Source organism: Rhinolophus sinicus, chromosome 1 (genome assembly GCF_057876585.1).
Source record: "Rhinolophus sinicus isolate RSI-liver-muscle chromosome 1, RSI-T2T, whole genome shotgun sequence".
Taxonomy (NCBI): domain Eukaryota; kingdom Metazoa; phylum Chordata; class Mammalia; order Chiroptera; family Rhinolophidae; genus Rhinolophus; species Rhinolophus sinicus.
In genome coordinates, this window is record NC_142501.1 from 112,669,670 (window position 1) to 112,680,841 (window position 11,172).

An 11,172-nucleotide genomic window follows, 5' to 3' on the forward strand; every position below is an offset into this window, starting at 1 on the left:
TTTGCATTTCTTTTTCTGAGATTTCATTGATAGTATATAGGAATGCAATGGACTTTTGTACGTTGATTTTGTAGCCGGCAGCTTTACCATATTCGTTGATTATTTCTAATACCTTTTTGGGGGAGTCTTTAGGGTTTTCTATATATAGCATCATGTCATCTGCAAAGAGTGATAATTTAACTTCTTCATTCCCAATTTGGATACCTTTCATTTCTTTCTCTTGCCTGATTGTTCTGGCAAGGACTTCCAACACTATGTTGAAAAGCAGAGGTGATAGGGGATAGCCCTGTCGTGTTCCTGAACGTAGAGCAAAGGGCTTCAGTTTTTCACCATTAATTATGAGATTAGCTGAGGGTTTGTCATACATAGCCTTTATTAAGTACAAGTATTTTCCTTCTATACCTATTTTATTAAGTGTTTTAATCATACATGGCTGTTGTATCTTGTCAAATGCTTTTTCTGCATCAATTAATATAATCATATGATTTTTGTCCTTTATTTTGTTTATGTGATGTAGCACGTTGATGGATTTGCAGATGTTGAACCATCTTTGTGCCCCTGGGATGAACCCTGCTTGGTTGTGATGGATAATCTTTTTAATGCATTGTTGCATTCAATTTGCTAGAATTTTGTTTTAGGATTTTTGCATCTGTATTCATCAGAGATATTGGTCTGTAGTTTTCTTTTTTGTGTTGTCCTTACCAGGTGTTGGTATCAGGGTAAAGTTGGCCACATAAAATGAGTTAGGGAGTACTGTCTCTTCTTCAATTTTCTGGAAGAGTTTGAGCAGGATTGGTATTAGATCCTCTTTGAAGGTTTGGTAGAACTCACTGGTGAAGCCATCTGGTCCCGGACTTTTGTTTTTGGGAAGGTTTTGGAAGACTGGTTCAATTTCGTTACTGGTGATCGGTCTGTTTAGATTTTCCAGTTCTTCATGGTTCAGCCTAGGAAGGCTATATGTATGTATGTAAGAACTTGTCCATTTCTTCTCGGTTATTGGATTTGGTGGCATACAGTCTTTCATAGTATTCTCGGATGATCCTTTCTATTTGCACCTATGATAACTTCCCCTTTTTCATTTCTGATTTTGTTAATTAGTGTCTTCTCTCTTTTTGTCTTAGTGAGTCTAGCATGTGTGTGTGATGACGATGATGGGGATGAAAGACAGTTAAATATTCATCCTTCATAGTGGGAGATCAATAAACTATGTTGAAAACAGGGGGGATATTTTAAGGGGCAATTTAAGCCTGATATGTGGAGGTAAATATGGAAAGAACCAGCTAAATTTGTTGAAAGTGGTTATCTGGGGAAGCAGGAAAAGCAGGTGGGGCGTGGCCCAGGAGCTGCAGTTTTTCTATACAGAGTTGTGGAACAACCGAATCTTAAACTGTGTGACAGCAAAACTGGTTTTTAAAAAAGAACTTAGTGGTGATAAAAAGTAAAACAAACAATATTGGTATCTTGCAAATTGCTAAACCTAACTGGGGCACAGGCTCAGTTCCTGGCTCAGCAAGTAAGTGGGTTAGGAGCCATTTGGTGCAGGGTTGAAGGAGAGCCTTTGTCATACCACTCACTCATCCACAGTGTTTTGACCTACATTTGAACTACAGCTTATTTTCATTTTCTAGGGCGAATTTTCCAATTCGGGTTGAATTTCCTTGCTGCTTCTCAATTCTCCTGGGTCACACTTCTTACACACTTCCCCTCTCCTTACTGGCTGTCAGTTTAAGTTTGTTTAGAAAACACAAATTACGTGACATATTAAACTTGACAAACAATGAAAGAAAGACAAATCTACTGTTCCCTCTCCCCACAAACCACCTAATTTTTTCAGAATCAATTTTATACTGTCTACACCCCTATTTCTTGTGATTATTGACAATGAAGATTAACTTACTTCTTTGAGAAAAACACATGCTGAGTCTTGGGATGTGCTTTCATCATATCTTACATAGTATGTAAATCAAGCCAGGATGTTCAGGTATCAGGGATTTTAGTTCTAGGTTTCAGCCCGACCTTAGTTAGGAGGAACTCGTCAACCTGATACCCACGTAGAAAACATTAGTCTTGGCAACTAATCGCTGACTTACCGGTTGTTAAATACTGAGAAGGCCGGTTGTCAGGACATACTGGAAAAAAGAAGGACGATCTCTTTTGTCATAAAAGGTAGTCGATATTTTTCCATTTCAGCAATGATCACCCTTACAAGCATTATGTGATACTTAAGAAATAAGAGCCAATTTATCTTTGCTACACTGAAATTTTCCCACTACTTGGCTCCTCTGTGTTGAAAAGAAATGGTGGTATTTGTATCAACTGTCCAGGTGAGGTTTTGTAATTTGCTTAAAACAAAACCAAAGCCAAAACACTTACAGCCATCCTAATTTCAACAAAGGAGTCTTCAGAGTGCTTTTGAGTTCAGCTTGAGTTGTAATTCAGACACAATGCCCAGCAGATCTGCCTTTTCAGCTTGAAGGCGCGCCACCTGGGTCTTTAGCTGTTCCATTTCCTGTTCTGCTACTGCCTTGGGGTCCCCAGTGGGGTCCTGGAAATGACGAGGAACAAAGCAAATTAACTAATCAAACTAAGAACCTGGCTTTCAAACTCAAGTGCTCCACACCCACTGGGAAGGCAGTTTTTCAACATCTTTGTCACCTATGCTTTACAACAGAATATTCCAGCTTGTCCTTGGCAATTTATTTTGACATAACATTTTCATATCATTTTACTGTATTCAAATAATAGCAAATTAAAATCACCTCATGAAAGAAAGGCTTCCTCAGCATGCTGGAATAATCTGATATTATGAAAATAACCAACCAGACCTTGGCAATGGTAGACTTGCAAATTTTAGTCCAGAATATCAGAAAATAAGGATAAAATGCTGCCAAAATTCAACCTCTTGCTTTTTATTTTACTCCACAAGTGCACACCCACCCCCTCGCTCCCCATACCTGTCATGTCCACTTAGAAGCCAAAGCATCAAGGACATCACTTGGCACAGTAACAGCAAAACACAATGAAAGGTCCAAAATTCTCCCAGGTATATAGTCTGGATACTATAATACTCTGGGTTGGTGCTTTAAGATGCTAAACGTAAGTCTGGTGAGAAATAAGCAAACTGAAAGTTCAGAGGCTGGTATGAAAGCTCAAAAAAAATTAAATTTCAGGCTCTATAAACATTAATATTTCACCAATACATCAAGTACGTGTTGTGTTCAGCCAGATGCAATCACTGCATACGACAAAGTCGGAAGAAAGACCCTGTTTAGAGGCAAGGTTTTACTTGGGAGCAGGGAGAACAGACTCGACTCCACACTCAGCTAATCAGTGTACGTGCTGCCATGAGCACATTCACTTAATGTCTTAGCCTCAGTTTACCTGAGTTAGAAAGAAAGACATGGCACACAGGGTCTCTGGTCTCTTCCAGCTCTGACCTTCTCGGCCTCTCTGATTTCCTCCTCAGGAAACCTTCACTACTCTTGAGGGCATGGCACCACCAGAAATATGTACACTTGAGATTGTCAGAGGAGGCAACACATCAGAAAACTGACATGCACCGCACACATACCCCTCTCTGTGACAGCTTTCCTAAGGGATGGTAACCAGGCCCAAAGGTTCGCAGTGGAACCAAAAAGTATCAGAAGGGCATGTGCCTGGAACATAAACCAGCTCGTCCATGAAATGTTAAAAACTGATGGACGGGTATTAGCTTGCAGCAGGGAGGTGCCCCTCCTACCATCGAGATCATGCTCTTCCTTCATTTGCAGCATTTCCTTGCTGGGAAACTAGCACAGGACTTTGAGCAAAGCAACTCCTTGTGAAACGGAAGAGTCAGGTCTGCAAGGAAAGATTAAGAGCCTGTGCCATCTCTCTTAGTAATGACTCACACCAAAGAAACGTACATGTAAAGGAAGGAAAACATACAAGGAAAGGTACCACTGAGCCTGGAACCAGGAAGCAAACAGATGAAGGCAAGAATACATAGGATCATTAGGAATCTTCACATTTACCCACCTGATCTGTCAGAGAACATTTTATGGAATGGATTTTTTAAAACTACCTTGGCAGGAAGGTAGGAAATAGAGTTTTATTTTTTTTAAAAAGGAAGAGGCTTAGAGCTTTATTTGACTTTTCTGTCTCCTTATAAAAGAATGTTCCTGGAATGAAGTTTTAAACAAGTGTCTGAGGACCAGGGCTATAAGGCCGTGACACTAGAACCTCCGACTGTCAGGTTAATTTTCTTTTTCACAATTCTGAGCATCTCTTAAATGCCTTTGAGAAAATATGAATCTATTTGTTTGGCCATAGACACCTTGTACTCTAACACTTTAAATGTCTCTCTATTTTACCCCCGAGAGTCTGTTCACTGACTTCCTGGACTAGAACTCCCATGGTTTATTTTCTAGGATCTCAGCCCCAATTCCACCATTTGTCACACTGTCCTCACTTTTAGTCACTTACCATTGACTTGGTGAAACACAGCAACTTCTCTGTCTTTCTCTGTATTTAGATAATATCTCCATCCTACTGTCCTAGCAACGTGCCCAGTTGATATCCCATTCTATAATCCAAGAAGAAAAGCCTGTCTAATGACCTTCGCCTAGCAGTCTGCAATTAAAATTTAAAAACTACTCTGTAGAGACATTATATAAAGTATAATTCAGTGAAATCAAACAGAACCATTAATGCCTCTGCCTCACCCTGAGGATTGGAAGGCAGATCTCGAGAGGAAATTTCCAACTCTCTTCCCTGTGTAGGACAAAACACTTGAGAAGCCCTGATGCTGAGGGGGGATTCCCCCCTGTGGGAACAGTGGCAAACATGGGCCAGCATGAGTGAGACAAGTCCCAGGCCTTGAGAGCTTTACTAAGTGAGGAAGATGACCGCCTAAATCTAAAAACCACCTCAAGGGAGGCAAGGGGTCAGCCCGGGAGGCACAGTTTGGGGGGGAGAAGGCTGATGACCAAGGGTATTAAAGAGCCCCAAGTATCTCATTGTCGCAAATACCCAAGTCTTGTGTCCCAAGGACTCGTTTCTGAGTCCTGCTTGTAGCTCACTTCGACAGATCGCCTACACTGACACAAGCTGTCCACAGTTTCAACTTCTCATCTCAACTTCTTCCAATGCTGGGATCTGTAAGAAAACCTCCAGGCAGACAATCTCAAACTGCTTCTGGAAGCTTCCTTTTTGGCTTCAATGTGCTAGGTCCCAGCCGGCTGAAGCCAACTGTCAGTTCACCTCCCAAAAGCCAAGGGAGGAAAACCATATAAGACATTTTCTTCCAGAGAATAGAAAATTACTCATATGTCCCAGGTGTAATCATTTCTTCAGAGTATTACACCTCAAAAACATTCAGACAATGAGCGATTTCCCCCCAAACGTGACTTAATGCTCTTCCAACTGGAAGACACGTTGAAGCATCAGATGTGGTAAGCCTTATCCACAGTGAAACATTTCCAACACTAACATGAATGTATTAAAGCTCAATGTTTCCATTGTCTCACGAGCACGAGTTGATGAGTAGATCACTGATACCAACTGATACTTTTCTAAACAACTTTTCATTCTTTAGATTATTCTATACCATCCCCTTTTCATTACTTTCTTTCCATTTTATTTCTCTGTTCACATTCTTTACCCATTCAAGGAATTAGAGATCATCAAAGTTCAAGGTAAAGTCTCAAGAAAGATCACTGATATCTGGAGTTACGTCCTCCCTGAATCAACCCAGTGCTCTGTCCTCCAAAGAGTTAAGATCCAGGTTTGGAAGAAAATGAACAGCAGTTGTGTCCATGTAAACAAATAATACCCAGTGAGCGCGAGCAACCAGGCAGAGGCTGCACATCTGCTCTGCTTTGTTTTTCACTAACATCTTTGATACCCACTCTTGGCTGTGAGCGTATTTCCCAGGTTCTTTGGGTCAATGAAAACACGGCAACCCTGTATAATCTATCACAAGATGACATTTCTTAAACCATCTTTCAGAAGTAAATGTACAATGAAAAGTGATGAATCTATCTTAGACAGAGAGGAAGGACAAGGTCAACAAGTAACACTTCTGAGTAACAGATTTCTTAAAATGCAATTTTATATCACAGACACACACTAAAAACACACTTGGATGGTTCTAGGTAGAGGTCCTTCTGCACTGTCTGTAATGAATACAAAATGTTAGTTTATAACTGCAACATTCTTTTGACTATAATCAATACGGTCAAAGCTTTACAAATTTCTTTCCCCCAACAGTGATTATTCATGGCCCTTAAAACTGCAACCAATCTTCTCAGCAAGAACACTTCTTTCAAGGTAATGCAAAACATCTGTCTAACCTGAACCATGAAAGGCTTTGATCTAGAAGTCCAGACAAATAAGGTTCTACAAATAAGATACTACAAATATTAGTAAAATAAAATCACAGCCAATCAGTCTGCTCACCTGGAATGACATTTCTGTTTTCCCCTTTTAGTTTTCCAAGTTCTTCCTTCAATTTTTCATTTTCATGACTCAAGGCCATTAGGCGTTCTTTGGCTTCTTTGCTCTGGATCTCAAATAACAGGCGTTCTTCTTTCCGTTTCTCTGTCCAGGCTGAAAGCTCCTCAAATCGTCCTTTCATAGCTTGGTTATTTAGCTTCATGGCTTCTGTATGGGGTTCAGAGTGAGGGTGTCACACACCAGGGGACTGAACCTGACTTCATAAATCTCACTGCCCCTCAGACCCCTTCACCAGGAGGCTCTGGATCTAAAGATGCCATGTTGGGCCTGGGCCTAAGGGTCAGCCAGAAGAAGACTGTAGCAAGATGAGGGGCTTTTGTTTTCAGACAGGACCAGCAGGTCTAAGGGTATTTCTAGTCCTCATAAGACTCAAGAAAATAAAATTGATTTGGTTACCTCCATATAGCACAAGTACCTGTGTATAACTACAAAGACTAACCAAATTCAAACACAGGTCCTGCCAGAAGCCATGGCTTGAGATATTAGAATGCTTCCTCTTAACAAAGTAATGATATTTAGGACTAACTCTACAATAATAGCAGCCTTCTTTCGTTCTGTTTCCTTTCTTTCGTTCTGTTTCCTTTCAAATTAGCTAAATGTCATTATGCCATTTCCCTGAGACACATAAAATACTTTTTATTCTTACCTTCACCCAAAAGTAAATAATGAAAGCAGCTTTAGCCTTACTGATAGCTTAATTCTGTGCTCTTTCTGCTCCTTGGGAACCAGACAGAGAGCAGGGAGTTCACCAACAAGCCTTATTACAAAGGGTATTATATTCAGGAAGGTCCAGGGTGAATGGAGAAACACGGGGGCCAGGTGTTGCTTACCTTTCAGCTGATGGTTCTCCATCAGCAGCTCCTTCATTTGCCGCAGCAGCTCCTCTGGGGTGAATGTGTCCAGGTTTGGGTGAGCCAGATTGGGGGGTCCATTTCCTGTGGTTTCGTTGGGGCTGTCCCCCTTTTCAGTTACGCAGTTAAGCTGTTGGTGGGACATGGCAACAGATCCTATGGAAAAGTTACAAACAGAAAATATAGCTGTCCGTCCTCTGCAAGGGTTCCCCATGAATCCCCCCAAATCCATTAGTAATTGCTAATATGTATTCCAAAAGTTGCCTACTTTCCCTCCCATCATATTTTGAATATTTTTGACTCTTTTAAACAAAGGCTATCCTAGCTCAGTGTGTATGTGTGTGCACTTGGATGCCTGTGCATATGGGTGTGTAAAGGGGTACAGTGAGGAGCTGGGAAATGGAGGAGGAAAAAAAGGGCAAAAGGGCACGGCATCATGATGATCAGGAATCTTAGCAAGAGTCATTCAAGAGGATTTCCATATATATATATATGTATGTATGTATGTATGTATATGTATATCTGTGGATATGGGCAAAGCATCAATAAGCTGATTTTCCCATGCACATCATTCCATTCGAGTCTCCATATTGTGGGTGAATTGCATGGTATGTTAAGTATATTTCAATAAGCTGTTAATCTCCATATTTTATTTCTTGTATTTTTGGCTAAGAAGAAAGGGAGAACTAACACATTTCGGATGCTCACTATGTCCCGAATCACTGCATCAGACACGTCAGTTTCTAATCCTCACGGAAACTCAATCATATTTATTTTACAGGTGACAGAGCTAAGTTCACTGAGGTTTTATAGCTCTTCCAAGGTCACTTACAAAGAGGCACACCCAAGTAGCAAGGATGACTCCAAACCCAGACCTATAGGACCATAAAGGGATGACTGAATATTTAGGCTTCAATATTGGATCATTTTGCAAAGCACACTAAAAAGACTAAGAAATCTCGCCCAGTTATTGCATGTTCTGAGACTGTTTTAAGCATACCATTAACCTCTAGCGGGGGCAAAGCCGACGTCAATAAGAGACAAGTGTATCCCCACTCCACCTCTGTAGGGCCTATCACCTGGGCAAACAGAACTCTCTTCTCATGACTGGCTACATGCTACAGGCAAATATTTTCTTTTACACATTTCATGAAGAAGATGATAAGCCTTTTCACGAAACCCTGCAGTCAGTGAAGACGAGGAGAGAGAAGTCCACTCTCTGATGTCTCACTGCATCATCACGACTAAGAGTGCTCTCCCAGTGCCCATACAAGAAAAGGCAACCAAACACACTAATGCAGGGCGGTACTTCCTCCCGATCCAACAGGAGGCGGCACCTGGGCTCTCTGGGGGTCCCCTGGAACCAAGAGACCGGCGACCTGCCTTTGGTCTAAAGGTACTTGTAGGAAATCAGAGATGGAGCTACTACTGATGGGACAGCAGGCCCCCAACAGTGTCACCTGTGTGACGTCTCCCTAGGGCAGCTAGCACAAGGAAAGGCATTCTCATGAGATTCTTTAATGAAGATGGCAATGTTGGGAAGTAAAAAAACACTGATAAAGTACAACATTCAAGTGTGAGCCGTTGAAGTCACCAATGTGCCCCATATCCCAATTCGTTTAGCAAAGAGGATACTGCTGACGTGTGCTCTCTGATAGTATCAGGGGACGAGAACGAACTGCTTTTGTTTTCCACAATAAAATAATCTGGATTATTTTGCATAAAATAATTTGGACAAAAATAATTTGAATAAAGCCAGTTTCTGGCTTTCTGTAAAATTCAGTTTTATACTGAATGATGTTGGTGCTAACATTTCATAAAATGGGTTTTTACTTAGTATCGGTGTTCCCATCAATTTTGCAGAGGAATACTAAAATTCTAGGTAATAGACCTAAAGATAAAATCCTTGTAACGTGTATCATTTACTTGTCCACATTAAATTTCCTCAGGTATTCGGTGATTACACTACACTTCGAAAAAGTAAATGGAAATATTTTACAGATTTTTTGAAAAAGTACCTAAGCAGGTATCCACAAATGTGTTTCGTTCCATTTTATTATATGCACACATTTCTCCTTAATAGTTTTTCCAAGAGAGGGGAAAGAGAAGGAAAGGAGAGGGGAGGAGAGAGGGAGGAAAGAAAACCACCCAGATATTTGTCCTCTTTGACTATCCTTTATGCCTCTACCAAGTCTTCAGACACACCACAAAGAAGTTAAACAGGTTCTAATTATTACATTGGTGCTTCTCACTTTTCCAGGTTGCCCAGATTTTATAAGGACACCAGGAAAAAAATAGGGTTATACTAAGGGAGACAGTAGAATAAACACTGGGTGCCAATAACCAGATGTGTGACCTCCAGATGTCACCTGACCTCTTGTGATGGTTAGCAAATGTGACTTATCTAGCAAATGGTCATTACAGTAGTTTTCAGCTCAAAAAGTGTTCTTAAGCTTCTAATAAGGTCACAGTCCAACCCATACCATTCAACACATGCACCCTAACAGCCTCAGGGCCATGCCACCCTCTCACACTAATAATACACATGCCTATCCTAGTTATAGTAAAGCCTTTGCTATTCAGCACTGTTAGGAAAACTTATTTGGTAATGCAGATGTCACAGTAAATAAACAGTTAGCCTGTATGCTGAATATAAGTATGTAAATACCAAAATTATAAGCATGTAGATTAGTACCAAAATATTACTAACAGCAATTTAACTGACTTGTGGTGACTCAAAGAGAACTTTATGATTTTAGAATATTTCAAGGGGCCTCATTATGAATTATCACAGTACAGTGCATATGTGAAAAGTCTCTTGCTAGAATGCCACTTAGAAGAAGCTGAGTACTTACCCTGTTTTTGACAACACCTTGAGCTACTTTCAATGAAACAGAGATGTATTATACATCCTTGAACGCATCTTCAAAGGTTATGGAAATTGGCACTAAGCCATTTATTCCAAGGTTCTACCTGATTCCAGATTTTTCCATAAAAGTCCAACTAATGTGGATCTGAAATGTGTCATTTACAAGCAAAGGTGATATTTAACTACAGAATGCTGAATTAATTTAACCCGGGATTTGTCAAGATTTCCCTGATGAGGAAGAAAGAGAGCTACATAGAAGGTCCAAAGATCAAAAGCAAAATCTCGGGGATTTTATTCCCAGATCCACTATTTGAATTCCCGATTATATATTTTTATCATTCTTAACTCCAGAATGATAAATTCTGGAATTGCTTAACTACTTGTAGTTACAGCGATGGCTTGACTTTGTAGGCATGAGCTTAAATCTCATCCCTGAGTTGGGCTTTAAAATGATCCAGTCCAACTCCTTATTCTGGCTCTGGTGGCCCAAGATGGCGGATCAGACATTTAACCCTGGTCTTGAACAAAAGAAAAATAAGAAAAAATAAGTCTTGTCTGGCTTTTGCGGCAGATGGTCATATAGACCAGGCGTAAATGACATCAATGACAGAAACTATGAGCAATGACCTTAGCAGGCAACTGCCCATTATATTACAGGATGGTTCTGATTGTCAGAAAGTCATTTTGTATTGAACTTAAATCTGCCTTATACTGACTTCCACCCACTAGACATTGGACCAGTGGGAATACCGTTGTTTCCCCAAAAATAAAACCTGGCCGGGCAATCAACTCTAATGCATCTTGCGGAGCAAAAATTAATATAAGACCCGGTCTTATTAGTCTTATTTTACTATAAGACCCAGTCTTATCTAACATAATACCTGTCTTATATTAATTTTTGCTCCACAAGACGCTTTAGAGCTAATTGTCCGGCTAGGTCTTATTTTCGGGGAAGCA

At 40.4% G+C, this 11,172-nt stretch overlaps 1 protein-coding gene across 4 annotated transcripts in view; it reads right to left on the reverse strand.

Annotated features, from left to right (window-relative positions):
- The window catches only part of LOC148759188 (optineurin-like), an 85,474-nt gene extending 77,926 nt beyond the window's left edge, over nt 1-7,548 (reverse strand). For 2 of the 4 annotated variants that reach the window (XR_016023000.1, XR_016022997.1), the window contains exons 1-3: nt 7,326-7,548; nt 6,439-6,642; nt 2,374-2,545 (exon numbers count right to left, since the gene is read on the reverse strand). Coding sequence is in view for 2 of the 4 variants with exons in the window: in XM_088802386.1 (XP_088658512.1) it covers nt 2,466-2,545; nt 6,439-6,642; nt 7,326-7,491 (450 nt within the window). In the remaining 2 variants the exon portion in view is untranslated. Of the gene's footprint in view, nt 1-1,176; nt 2,546-6,438; nt 6,643-7,325 lie in introns of those variants that run through there. The other 2 variants (XM_088802386.1, XM_088802388.1) reach the window with 2 other exon arrangements.
- Nucleotides 7,549-11,172: the final 3,624 nt, after the last annotated feature.